General features: G+C 40.5%; 1 protein-coding gene across 4 annotated transcripts in view; it reads left to right on the top strand.

Moving 5' to 3' along the window:
- nfixb (nuclear factor I/Xb) overlaps positions 1-14,809 on the top strand; it is a 192,497-nt gene that overhangs the window by 10,524 nt on the left and 167,164 nt on the right. Inside the window, exons 2-3 of one of the 4 annotated variants that reach the window (XM_041777897.1) lie at positions 4,152-4,235; positions 12,180-12,215. In XM_041777897.1, coding sequence (XP_041633831.1) covers positions 4,152-4,235; positions 12,180-12,215 — 120 coding nt within the window. Of the gene's footprint in view, positions 1-4,151; positions 4,236-8,970; positions 9,132-12,179; positions 12,216-14,809 lie in introns of those variants that run through there. The other 3 variants (XM_041777901.1, XM_041777900.1, XM_041777903.1) reach the window with 3 other exon arrangements.

The following is a 14,809-nucleotide window of genomic DNA, read 5'->3' as shown; positions in this document are numbered from 1 at the left end:
TTTCCCACACGGTCTCTTTATCAATGGCGGCCATTTCTGCTCTCAGTCTTAAACTGAGTCATCGATCATTTTGAACAATTGTTCAATTGGTTGAACGTTTGCAGAAGTTTTTGATGTGCTTGGGCTCCCAGAACGTTCATAGGCTTGACATCCTCTCAATCTTATGTGCCATTAAAACACATGTGCATGCAACATGCAGTTTCCTCATACACCTCAGTTAACGTATGAAGAGATTTAGCTGCTGTTTTGTTCAATTTCACCAGAAATTCAAGTTCATGTGTTGTTCAACTTTTAAGCTAATAATTTCTGATGCCTTAGCAAAAACACATGGACTTCAATCAGTAGCTAGCAGTGAACTAAAGACGACACTGACTGTAAACTTACAGCTGTTGTGCGTGAATACCCAGCCTTTAATAGTTAACACTCTGTGACTGTGAACCATGTGGTTTTATCCACAGAAGTTCAGTCTCGTTATTTAATAAACATCTCATAAATTTAAACATTTTACACCGTTCTTTTAAATGTTAACGTACCAGCTTTGAACCAAATCAAACTTAAAACCAGCTATAAGCAATTTTTTCTTGTTTTCATATTGGCCCCCATGGCCACCCCTGAATGTCACCCCTGAATGTGCCTTTGATGGTGCCCATAAAAGCAGTTTTCAAACCTTTTGACCGATGACTACACAAAGCATCACTTTGTATTGATGAATGATGGGTAACTGTCCATAAACTATGTCCAGTAAAGTACATTTAGGAATGAAATAAGAAGTTGTCAACATTACACACCTCTATATTAGAAGTATTACTACTAATACAGCATAAGGCCATAAACTCAAGTTTGTACGAGCAAATGTCTGGGTTTATTTTTGAATCCCTATCAGAGTATTAATCCTCCAGGGTACAAACATTCAAAGATGGATTTTCTACGTTGAGAAAATACAATTCATCGTATTTCACCAGGAACTTCTAAAATGTTCATTGAAGAACTATTTTCTGAAAGATAAATCCCTCCAAATTCAGGGTCTAATGAGGGTTTTTGATTTTGATTTAAATGACTTGTTTATTTGAATATTGACCTTAAAGTCACATGAGCTGTGGACTAAACCCCCAATCCCCCTTCAGTGTTACTCGTGATTATAAGTGGACTCATTTAATGAAACCCCCACCCCCACACACACAAAGCCTGTCAAATGTCTCCGGGATAAGGCCAGCATTTTCTGTGCTGTACAGATTTTCTTAAACTTTCTAGAACAGATTTTAAAATGTAAATTTCATAAGACCTCAAAACCATATGACATAAAAAGGTGTGAAATATTTAGTAGTTATACTGCAGATGACAGAGAAAGAAAGAAACTCTTTCAAACTGCTCTTTTCAATTTGATGGATATTAACAATGGAGATTGCACAAATGGAAACAATCACCGTCTTTTAAAGGCTTTTATGGCTGGAAATGATCTGATCACACTAAGAAGACAGGGTTTAGTGTGTCAGACCTCTGGACTGTTTTGTAAATAGTCCATTAGCTTTAGCAATGCTTCTATATTTATTTTTTTATTCCTTTAATATTTTAATATTTCATTGTTAAAGTCTGCAAGGCCAAACTTCTACTTTTGCTTTTGTTTGGTTAACACTATTTTATTTTTATTTTATTTTCTTTGTCTCTTTCTCTTCAGGAGGGAATTTGAAAAAACGTGCCTTTAGAGTTTAAATCAATAGATGCATTGTTTTAGGCGACGGCCAAGACTACATTTTGTCATAGTACATCACTTCTACAGCAATATGTATGATTTATACAAACACTCTTATAGGAATATATACGTTTATACAAACACTTTTCTCCTTTTTAATTATAAATAGGGCAATGAATTTAAGATGAAAGAAAAAAAGAGTTAAACATGTAAGGAAGAATCAACAAGGACTAGGATCGTGCCTCACTCTGTGCCGCTCTGTGATTACCAAAAGCGTAAAATATATCCTACAGCTGGTCCGGGCAGTTTAAGAGCTTAACCGAAAGCCCGCGGAGCTTGACAAGGGCACCATTTAGTGGGACAAATGGTTTCAAATGGTTTTCCTCCAGTGTTTCCCCACACATTAATGATGACAGGCCAGAGGTTGGATGCTGAGGCTGAACGTGACAAGGCGTGTTTTCTTAATCACTCAGATGGCTTGTATTCTAACTTTGTATAGTTAAGTGAACATTTTTTTGTGGCCCTTGCTGAACTTATAGTGAGAGGCTGTTCAAACATTAATCTTATGTTAATCTTCTCCCTGTTTGACCTTTTGCCACAGACATGGGGTTAAATCACACAGATGCCCTTCCTGTGTTACAGTGAAAGGGAAAAGACTCAGGCTGTAACCTCTCATTCTCAGGGATATGAATAGCCTGTGTCTCTAGCCGCAGCTCGGTGAGCCCAAGTCTGGGACTTATTATAGTGCTGTGTGTTTATGCATTGGTCTGCACATGTATTTGTTCAAGTGCAATCCCATGTCAGCATGTGCGTGTGTATTTTGGTGCATATGTACATGCTTAGGTAACGTAGCGTCTGTTTGGATTCCCCAAGAAAACTGTTTACCTCACATGCCAGATTCAACGGTATAACTTTACATTTTGTTGCCGGCTGTGTGTAATGTTTGTTCCTGTTTTGGGTGTGTTTGTTTCTGCTTGAGGTATGTTAAGAAATAAGACCATAAAATTATGGAAAACAGGATTATTTTTTCCTCCTTTACTTTATCAAGAAACATAAAGCTCCTGTGAGTAAAACTTTCCTTGCCTAACCGACAGAACGAGAGTTATTTTTATTAACCCGGCCATTTTTAGCCCTCGTCTAACAGGTTTAGTTGATTTCCAAAGCAGATGCTCAGATTTAGCCCGGCGAAAAACCAATTTGTAGTAGTTTGGACTTAAAAGTAATAGCTACAGGCCAGCTAACCAGGCAGAACTCCCATCTCTGATCCAGATCCTCAGTCTGTGGTTCCCTCCCATCCATGTTGTCTGGCCCGGCTGCCTCAGTTGACAACAGAACTGCAGTGGATGCTCATTCAGAGCCCAAGTCTGTGCCGGCGAGTCCTGCAGCATACAAATGAACTGCACTGAATAGAAACAAACACTTAGAATAAATACTTTAGCTGCATCTATCAGTGAATGCAGTGTCGAGCCTGTAGCACAGCCAAAAACTTGTGTTTGAAGGGACGTATGGCTTCTGTATGTGCCTGCCTTTCCTGATTGTGTGTAGTATGTGAGTGTGTGAGTATGAATGATTTGTGCTGAATCAGTGTGTGCTGACAGAAAAGTGACCATGCAGGTGAAACTGCAGGGACAGGAAGTGCCATTGTGTTGGAGGATTGTGTGCGGGGACAGCAGCTAAACACTTTTCACCCCATTCAAGTTCTGGGTGACAGACAGGGCCGGGCCTCAGGCCTCGCAGCATATGGGTGCAGAGAGGCAGCACACACACCATGAACTGTGTGTGAGTGCGATTATGTGGTGCAGGACTAAAGAGCTGTTTTCATGCGCACTTCTTCATTTTCCTTTTTTAAAAAGGACAATTCAAGGTAAGCGGTCCTTGAACTCTCCGTGGGTTAGTGTTCACACATGCACCTTACAGTGCAACATTTTTCCCGTCAGATGGGAAGGAAGGGTCTCAGGAGGCATGACATGACATAAACCATTTTTCCTCTGTCCATTTAATGTGTAGCCCTTCAGATTCATAGAAGAAAAAAAGAAGACAATGTTGTTACACACAAGACACAATAATGAAGTTTTATTATGTGCACAGAAATCAACACATGCTTTATAAAATATTTCATGTCACTTTCTCACATCGGCTTACCCCGAGTTCATGTGAAAAAATTACCAAGGGGGTGAAAAGTTGCATTAAAAATGTGTTCACACATGCAGTTCACCCCGAACATGATGTGAAATTTTCAGGAGTTTTGTGTAAGTGTGAAAGCACCAACTGTTTCTCATGGTGGTGGGACTTGGTACGACTCATGAATAAATCAACATAAGAAGCAGCAGGATAAGCTGGGTTTTTATTTCCAAAGTGTCCATTAGTGGCATCACGGACTCCTTGCTTGTGTGTATATAAATTCCCAGAAAAATAAAAAAGTGTCAGCTAATAAATAAATGACTGTTGTGTTACTTTCCAGGCAACCGAAACCTTTCTGTTGAACGAAGAACCCTCCAGAGGTCCTGGGATGCCTGAATGCTTTGTAGTATCAGATTCATACAGGGTATGCATCTCTTATTTTTATTATTTTTATTTTTTGTTATTATCATTACATGTGTTGGTATTAAATGTGCTATTTGAGTCATTACTCATTACTATGACTGACAGTCTGTTTTCATGCTCGTGGTAATTGCACCGCAATCATAATGTCATTCACAGCTCCCTCTACTCAGCTGCAAACCATTACAATCATTATTTCCACACGCACATTTAAGAGAAAAAAAAAGTGTGTGTGTGAGGGAAGGGGGGACTTTGCAACTTCACCGTAGCACCCTTGCCGTATGGGAGTGAAAATGATGACGATAATGTGCAGCAAGCCTGCTTGCATAAAGGAGCGTAGAGTTAAAGAAAGCAGCTTTTTCTCTTACAAAAAGAGAAATTCAATCAGAGTGCATTTAAAATGATGGAAATGATATGGAACGGTAATAAAAACAGGACAGAGGGGAAGGGGAGTCGGAGAGGAGAATAAGAGGGGGTGGGAGGGGGTCTGTGAATGACTGAAAAGTGATTGTTAATGAGATGGGAGCCAGTTTTCTAGGCTACAGGCTTTGTTTCCCAGAGTTGAGACTTTATGCCAAGTCTCACTGAGAATCTGGGTTGCTACAGTGTGTCGTCGTGTGTCTCGGGGTACAGAAATTAACCATTATGGCTGTAATTGAGTGGTGGGTCTGCTAGAAGGAGAGTTTTGGGGGGAGGGGAGGAGCATCAGTGGAGATGGGATTGGGTTCTGGGGGCAGCAAGTTGGGGAACATCCACGGGAGGGTGTCCACCTCCATCGTCTCTTCAGGAGGGCTCTGCTTTGTACAATATGTCTCATGGCTCCTTTTCTTTCTTTGTCTTTTTTTTTACTGCATGTGTGTGCATGTCTCTGCAATCCTGTGCTCTCCAAACTCATAAGGCTGACTGTGAAACTATTTAAACTGAATTAGATATGATTTTAACATCCTATTTTTGAAGCAGCACAGTTACATTGCTACCAAAGGTTGAAAAAGTTTGAGACTTTTGTACTGGAGTAAAAGTACAGTTACTTTAGCTAAAATTTACTAAAGTAGAAGTACAATTATTGCTCTATTAATTAATCAAAAGTAAAAAGTATGGGGCACTGGTGGCCTAGTGGTTTAAGGCGTGCCCCATGTACGCGGATGGCCCGGGTTCGAATCTGGCCTGAGGCCCCTTACCGCATGTCTTTCCCCCGCTCTCGTCCCTGTTTCCGACTCTATCCACTGTCCTTCTCTGTCAAATAAAGGCACAAAAATGCCCCCAAAAAAGTAAAAAGTATTTAATTTAAAGTTCACTTCAAGTACTGAGTAGCTTCTGAGGAGTTGTACAGTAAAATATGAGCTTTCTTAATGGGCAATAATTTTATAAAAATACTGACCTGCAACTGGAGTGTTCAGGTAAAGTCACATATTTAAGTTAACTGCAACCTCTGCTTTGTGATGTAATGTGGAATCTTTTTTATTTTTTAAATTATTTTAATAAGTAATTGATGTTTTTTGTAAATGAATAAAGTGAACCTTAAAGACATTCATGTAAAAGTAACTAATTTCAAAATGTACTCAAAAAAGGACAAGTACCCCACAGATTGTCTCAATTACAGTAATATGAGTAAAATTTAATTAGTTACTTTCCATCTCTGGTTACTACCTTGGAATAAAGTCACACCTGTGTAAATATGTGGAGAAGTTATGAGCAGGTTGTTTGGTCTGATCTTTACATTTGAAGGATTTTTCCATTTTTATAAGTCAGTTCTGCCTACCTAAGTCAGTAAAACCCTGATCTTTTAGAACAAGTGATGGAGAAACCCACTTGTCTTTAAGTTTGTACTGATTTCTTCAGACATCGTTGGTCACTGCTTAGGGAGATAGAACAATAAAATGGGGCCTCAGCTTAAAACTGAGGGAATTGCACACACTGGTCTCCACTTTTACTCACTTTATTGATGAATTTTTTCCTCAGGCCTCCACTGGGTAAAATTCATACAGACAAAAGGCACAGTACATACAGATGGCAGCCAAGGACAATTTGTGCTTTGGCTTGCTTGTAGAAGTGTCTGAAACTTTACTTGAGGGATAAACACCACTCATTCAAATTATTTACCCCATTTGTTGCCATGACAACTATGCTGGACAAGGCTGTCCGATCAGTCCGAAACCTCTAATAGATGTTCCATCGCACTGAGAAGTGGCAAACCTGATGCAGTGCTCATGACTGAAAACAGACATCAGAGCTGGAATTGGAGAAATCACATCACACATCAAGGTAGCCAAAATTTCTGTTACCCTGATGGTTTTCATACCGTATCTTTTTAGGAGTGCATATATTATATTAATGATCAATAATTGTATATAGAACCAAAATTGTTACAAAGAATCAGGGAGAGGGATCAAAATGCATGCATGTTTGTGCAATTTAGCAATGTTCGGGAGTTTGCCTGCTGTTATGGTGAAAAAGACAAAACAATCTAAATATTTGGTGCTCATGACTTGTATTTTTGTCACTAAAATACTGGATCAATATTTGATTTTAACAAGATTTTATCAAGATTTACAAAATCTGATCTTGTGACAACTCTGCACAGCATATTAATTTGTGAGAGACTTTGGATAAACATGAAAATATGTCCTACAGATTGAAATAAGTCAAGTTAAAAATATATATATTTTGGAAACTATAATGAGGGTTAATTATTTCAATCTTAACTACTCAAACAAGAATATAAATATCTTTGGGTTTCTGTAAGCAAACTCAGGTTATAGCCAGCACTGACCTGGTAAGGACAGGCTTTAGTCCAGTGACCTCTTGACCTCTCAGATTTATTAGAGACAGGACTTTTTGCATGAGCAAAGCCCAACATAAAAACTACTCCAAGTTTAGTCCAATAGCACATCCACACTCGAGCTCATCACCCTCTCACTCACAGCCAGGTGTGGCATCACCGCTGCTTGTGCCATCACACCGCGTGCGATCATTTCAGGGCCAACTTTGTGGTTGCTGCTATCCTTGAACGACCTGTTTCCCAGACCCAAAGCTCCCATGCAGTGGAGCAACATTACTACAAAACATCAAGTCCTCTGATCGTCTTTGAATGCAACTGTAGGACCGCTCCGCGCTGCTGGCTGAAGCCTTTCCAGCAGTGGTAAATATGTATATTCGAGGCGTGTGAAAACGCAGAGCCGTAGCAGACCCACCAACCAAAGCATATGGCTCTACCATGTGTTACTTAATGAGAGATTTACTCACACAGACCACTAAATGTGTGGCTCATTTAAGGAGCCACGGCAGAGGCAGTGTTAGCGTGTGTAGCATGCGAGTCGACTGGAGGGGAGGGAGGTGGGGTTGATCCCTGCCTGACTCACCCGCGCGCCCTAACCTTTTGCACTCGCTGTGCTTTTAATAACTGCAAAAGTTCGCGAAGATCCACTTCGAATGCAGCACGCGGCAGGAAAGTGAATGCACCTGCCTGGAGGAGAAAAGAAAAGTGTGTCAGATGAGTTTTATCCCTGCACATAGGAATGTGTGGAGTTTTGTGGCGCGCATTCACTTTCTCCCTTTGCTTGCGTCTTGTCCTCAGACATGTGCGCGCCTTTGCGAGTTTGTGTGCGCAGTAATTGGCCACATCTCTTTGTTTCGCCTGCAGAGGCTTGCGGTAGACCTGCACTAGCAGCAGGCCTCGTAAATCTGTGGGACTCCAACGGCAGGCCTAAAATTTCACCTCCGCTTCTTCACAATGATTCCTTTCCTTCTTAATCCTCACTATACCACACTCAGGACGCAGTCCAAGAGGGTTCATATTTTATGACGTTTATATGATACATGCATCACTCACGTCTTTCTTTGAGTGTCACAGAGAGTCTCTGTCTCCTCACTCACCCCAATTTAGAACAATTTAGTATTTTGATACAGCACAGAGGCTGTGATTATATATGTCTGTTTGCTAGTTTTTCTTCTGAGCAGTGAACGCAGCAGTGACTGTTTGGCTTGGACTGACTTCACTGGGTTTCTAAACTACAGTTGTGGCTTCCAGACTGGGTCAAATTCGGTTCAGTAAATAAATAGTCTTAACTTTGCAGCCGCGATGAGATAATGCGCCGATTCAAATGCCTGCAAACGAATTTAAGTAAGCTCGTGCAAACTTTAGCTTTTAATTCACGAGATTTAAGAGCTGAAATGATCAAATCAGGAAGTAACAGACTATTTTAGTCATGCACTGAGCTACAGAGCTCCGGCTTTGCGTTTTATAAGCAAAGTTACTTCTGAGTAAGATCGGAGGCATGTTGTCATCCACGGTTTTTATGATGCAGCAAAAGTTTGCACGTCTCATCAGCTTTTTCCTGTTTGCATCTGATTCCTTAAGGTGTTTTTTCTTTAAAGTCAAAATGCAACAAAGCAGTAAAACGCCCCCGACCTTTATTTGCATGTATAAAAGTGAGTGAAGAGGCCAGTAAACGCAGCTGAAACGTGACTTTCCCCTGTAAAAGATGCAGCAGGGTCGCTCTGTGCAGCGCGTCAGACAGCCAGCGAAGATTGATCAAAAGATCCATTCATTCCTTTTCAAAAGTCAGAAGTTGAGCCAACCCAGCAACAACAAGCTTGATAATTCTGCCTCAAAAATTAAAATACCGCCTTTTTAGGAGAATTCGTTACAAAAAAAAAAAAGAGGAGAGCGGTAAAAGTCCTGCTGGAGGAGAGGGGAGGGAGACAAAGTTTTTTTCTGAAAGTTTGTGTAAGCTTTCACTTTCAAGGCGGGGTTACTGTAAGCTGGAGCAGCATGGAGTGAGAGAAACAGGACGGCGAGCGAATGCAATGCAGCACTATACCGAGCTTCCATCCAACTTAAATAAGCTCTCCAATTCTTCTCTCTAAAATAACCATGTACTCCCCGTACTGCCTGACACAGGTAAACCAGCTTTTCTTATTTCATTGTTTGGGTGGGCAGTGAAGGGGACGCCGGGCTTTTTAATGGCACTGCCTCTGTCTGCTGTTTCACATGTGTTTGTTGTCTTCGTCTTTCTGCTCTCTTACTCGTTCTGAAGATTCACCTCAACTCTCCGACGCTCGTCCCGCCTCGGAGCGCGTTTGTGACGCAGGAAACTTTCCCTGCGCGTTTCCATCGCACATGGTTTTGGAGAGAAAATGGCGCTTCTCCCGAAATGTATTTCATATAAAAAAGAAGGAGGGGAGCCCACAGGAGGAGGGGAAAAGCAGGGCGCATGGGACAGATAGAGAGTTGTAGTGGAGTTTAATATTTCTCCTGCTACATTTTTTTTTTCCGAGTTGCGAAGCTCGCTAAGTTTGTGTCCGATGAGAGGAGTTGCAGAGCGCACACCGCCGCCTTTAGGGCTGCTTTCATGCACAGCTCAGACCGGGAGGAGTGAGACATTGGAGCTGGCGCGCGCGTGCGTGTGTGTATGCGTGCGTGCGTACGCTTATGTGTGTGCGTTTGAGAGAGAGAGAGAGGAAGAGAGTGTGTGGACCTTCTGCATGTTCTAAAAGTGTATGTTGTTTTTCTGGAGCTCTGCTGCACCTCTTGACCATTTTGCAAGTCATGCACTTGAACGCAACACGTGCTGACATGAGTAGTTTGAGGTTGGCAGGAGAAACAAAATGCAGTGATTTTATAGCTGAAATTTTCAGCCTCTTCTCTTTATTTGCCTTTTTTTTCTCATGACTTATGGTGCAGAAATGTCTGCGTTCAGAGTCAGCCTTCAGAATAAAAGTCTGTTTTTTAATAGCTTTTTGCAGCAGGTTAAGCCTTAATTCCTCCACTTTTAATCCACCATCTCTGCTCTAAAACTTACAAAAAAGTATTGTTACAGGATATTTAAAAATGTATTTTCTCATAAAAAATACATGTCATCTTTTCCAGTGTTAAGGTACAGAGTAGCCTCATTTTTTTGTATTTTTATTCCAAGTCAGAAATGAGACTGACCCTCAGCCACTTTTCTTTTTTCTTTAGTATTGAAGATATTTTTGCTGCTATTTATCTTAGCTTAAACATGAAACCTAAACTTTTGTGAAAGAGGGTGCACGGAAAATTATTGTTGCTGTTTGCAGAACTTTTTACAGAGATTTTGTTGCTTTAATGCACCGCCGTCATGCAAATGGTTTCATTTCAGAATCTAAAATCATACATGTCAAACAGCTTACTTCCAACACTTTGCTTTTTTAAAACCCAAACTGGCATCCTCTCTCCAGTGTGTAAACTGCCAAGCTGTACTTAATCATAAATTAGAAAAAGGTATTTTAAGGTTTTCCTCCAGCACTTCATCCTTGACTGTAGTCCTGTATTTTCCAGGTCTTTAAGGTTTTTGAGGTAGGGAGGTATTTCCTTCACGTAGGCCGAGCAGTGGCAGCGACCTGCCCATATTCTACAGCAGCTGGAAGTGTCCCTCTCATAAAGCAGACTTGTTTATCCCTCATTGGCTTCGTCTGACACTGGACTGCCGGGGGTGCATTTGATGTGTAATTCATTCCTGATTTTTACAGTGGTTTCCTTAGACTTTTTCCTCCCATCCTATGTCTCCGCTGAGGCTGAGTGGATGTTTTAGTGCAGGCGCAAGTCAAGTCTGGTTTATATTTGAAAATATTTAATAGCTAGGGCCAGAGTACGCCCTTTCTTTGACACCAGAAAGGGATCGGAATATTTTATTATTCCCTTTAATTCCTTATTTTACTGGAATACCTTTCAACAGCTGATCATTGTTTTCATTTAAAGTGATTGAAACTCATAAAGACAGAAAGAAAAGCAGAAACACCAGTGAATGAAAAGCATTCCACCTTTAGATTAAACCTCTATGTGTGAGAAAATTTTTACGTGTATGTTTTAAAAACACTCTGCTGTCAAGACTGAATTTGAAAAGAGGCCTTTAAAGAGGCTGACCCTCTGTGATGATTAAAATACTCCCTCACAGCAGAAAACTCATGAACTAAAGACACTTGAATTTATCTTGATAGATTTTCTTGAATCTAAATGTGCCACTGAGGCTCCTGCAGTGTTATGTGCTGCACATGTTGCAGAGTGTGTGTCAGCAGCTGCAGCAGCTGCAGCTCCACACTGTGTTTCTTGTCATTTTAAAAAATCTCATGTGTTTGTTGTAAAAAGGAGAAAAAACTTCCCTCTCCATGCAAACAGCACCAGCAGCCACAAACACACACACACACACACACACCCCTTCTCTTTTCTCACACACGCTTTCACACAGCATTCCCTCGCAGCTCAGGCTGCAGACGGAAATGCATATTTTGTTTATTTAATTGCTGTTAATAATTAAAAATTCGAGCTTGGATCACGGATATGGCAACAATTGTAAACAATCAAATGAATTATTAACTGTGATTTTAAAAAAAAAGCTGGAGAGAAGCAGCGTGCCTGATGAGACGGACTCTGCGTCATGGAAGCAAATTTCTGCAAGAAATGTGTGTTTTTGTGTGTGTTCTGTCTGACTTCTAGTGTGTTTTATCCTTTTTATTTGAATTAGGGCTTTTAACAGTCCTACTTATATCGATGCATTTAATGGGAAACCATCTTTTACAGTTTTCCATAAAACTGCTGATTCAATTTTTGTAATTGCTGATCCATTTTTAAAAATATCTTTTTACAACATTTCAAATTAACTGCTCAAATTGTACCTCTTTTTATTTTCCTTTTCCATTCCCACTTCTTGTCCTTACATTTTGGTCCGCTTTGGTTGCATTTTCTCAGGTCTCATCGTCCACTTCCTGCAGGCCACATGACGCAGCAGAAATTTGCACCTTAAAAACTTTTTTTTTTTGGTGCTTCTTTGCAATATTAAATGTGTGTATTGGTTCTATGATAGAGCTCGTAATGTTTTCATCTTTTTCTGTTTTCACTGGTGCGACATTTTAACTTATTCCTTCCCTCTGCCCCCCTTGTGCCCGCCTGGACGCTGACCCCTGCTCTCCTAACACCCTCTGCACACTAAAGTATTACCCTACTCACCTTCTAAACAATGCCTTAGTGGTAAGTCCTGTTCAGTCCCTATTTATTCCGCATTAGATGTCTGTGCATTACATATTCCATCATGACATGTATTTTTTGTGACACGCCACGTTGAACTGCAAATGGAATTCTTTCAGGCCCGCGTGCAGGACAGGCGGGATCAAAACCTCTGACTATATTTTCGCACACACTGCATGAAAAGTTGTTTTTTTTAATCCGTGTGTTTTTAGACGTTTATGACCAGGAAAAGCTCTTTTCACCTGAAATGCTGTATTTTTGCTGCGCATCCAAAGCTGCAGCTGCAGGCGACTGTGCGGATATGGGAGATCAGATCATGGCACAGTTATCACTTCCATGCTTTGTGTCTTAAAACATGTATCTTAATTTTCAAACACATGAATAAAAAATATGACGCATTGTTTTGAAAGATTTCCTGCATTCATTTTTAGGTTAAGACGAATTAAAATGACGTCATTTTGCTGCCGTTTTTCTTCAGGCCCTGCGTTCTCCAGGAATATCAGACCTCGTTGAAGGTCTGTGCCGTCTTCTCTTTCAGTCTAAGCTCAACTCCTCTCTGAGGTCACCGCCTCAGTGCGCGTGACTTCTGTCCTCCCTGCCTGACACGCGCGCTCTGCAATTTTCTTTATCAGTGCTATATGTTGCTCCAAGAGGATGTATGATGTTTTTCTTACGTCACCAGCAGCCCTTATCAGAGCGCAGTGTTTTCAATGAAAACATCAAAGTCATATTTAGAGGGACACAGCATGAGCTAGTTTGTTTTATATGAAAATCTGATTAAATTCATGAAATCAATATCAGGACCTTTAGAGCATTGACTTTACCATTCACACATATTTGGTAAAGTGGCCCACAGACCTGTCCCTCCCTCTTCGCCCCCTCTGCTCTCTCTGTGTCTCTTCCCAAGGCCTGCAGAATGAGTTGGAACAGCTGTTGAGAGGATTAAAAACTGACGGAACCACAGTCTGAATAAACAGAAAATGTTGGATTTTTAGAATAAAAGGTTGCATAGGCAAAGTTGGTTGAGTCCATGGGCACAGAACCTAAAAACAGACCCAAAAACTTTTGGTGTCTTCATGCAAATTAGGCATGTGAATGGTTATCCCTGGATTAGCCAGGTTGCCAGGTTGCAGGCAACTGTCGCACCTTTATACTCCTAAGTGACTGCTGGGTAGCCATTATAATCAGACCCCAAAATCACATTTCAAGGAATAAGGGACTGGTTCCATTGCTTGTATTACATTTCTCAGATTGAATTATGTTATCGTGGTTTGTGGTTCAGTTGCACACAAGTCTAATTGTCTAAATTCTATATATACAGTGACAGACTGAGCTTCTGATGCCAAACTGCTCAAAGAAGTTAAGTTTGTGTTTGAAAAGTGACCCTGCAGCCAGTAAAGCACTCTTCTGTTGGCCTGCAGACAGACAAATGAACTCACATCTGATTGACAGGAAGGGCTGACCTATTGTGCTCTCTAGTAACTGAGTTGTGTATGCACACGTGTAAGGGGAGGAGGCAGGGAGTACGAGGTGAAACCGGAGTCTCTGATTGGTTGTGCTGCCTTTTTGTGCGGTAGAGGCAGGAGCGGATCCTTTCCCCTCATCAGGAGACACCAGGAGGTCATAACGCCAGACTTCTGCTTGGGACATCATGTTCCTTTTACTTATTTATCCCTCGCTCCTAAGCCAATCAGATCCAAAAACCATGTCATTTACATATGGCTTGGTTCATATTAGGTCATATACTTTTCTGCATTTTTTATCCTTTTTAAATTGAAGCCATCACAAGAAACCCTCTAACACCAATTCCAATAGTGTGTGGCCTGGCTTAGTTTACTGAGGGAACCCTATGAAGATATAAAGTGAGCTGATGTTAGCCATAGTGTGGTTGTTAGCCACTCCTGCTACTGACACACATTTTTAAGATAAACATTCACTTTAAATATTTTTTTAGAATAAAAAGTATATATATTCTCTCCAATTTATCATGAATTTTAGTACTAACCTTGTTTGAATGTTGCGTTGTTGTGTTTAGTTTAGTTGTGTGCTTAGTTTACTGGGATGACTCTAAAGAAACAGAGTGGCTAATGTTAGCCCTTGCTCCTCTCGTAGCCTTTCCTAACTTTCTTTGTGTGTCGAAGAGCAAAGGGCATGATGAGAATTTAAACATTAAACTGCTTTAGTTTGTGTTTTTGTACAGATGAAAGGAAAAAAAACATTAAATGCTGCAATTTTTTCTGGCTCCGACTAATGCTAGCTGTGACTAGTGCTAGCTTTGCATTGTTGTTGTTTGCTAACATTCACCTAGATTGACTTCCTCTATGCTTTTAATATTATAAAATAAATCTCATATTAAATTGTATTTGCTAATGTTGCCAGTGAATAGTTGGGCTGTATTTGGCTTGGCTTAGTTTAGTGAGACAACCCTAATGATGAAATTAAGTGAGCTAATTTTAGCCACAGCTCTGATTGTAGTGCTTTCTGACATCTTTTTGTATTGAAGAGCAATAGACATGAAGATCATTTTAACTTTAAACTGCCTTGTTTTGTGTTTAATGTAAAGAAATGGAAAAAAAATCTAAAAAGTGATGAAAAGC

Source organism: Cheilinus undulatus, linkage group 21 (assembly GCF_018320785.1).
Source record: "Cheilinus undulatus linkage group 21, ASM1832078v1, whole genome shotgun sequence".
NCBI lineage: Eukaryota > Metazoa > Chordata > Actinopteri > Labriformes > Labridae > Cheilinus > Cheilinus undulatus.
The sequence above is the reverse complement of the archived record's forward strand: the minus strand, read 5'-3'. Positions and strand labels throughout refer to the sequence as shown.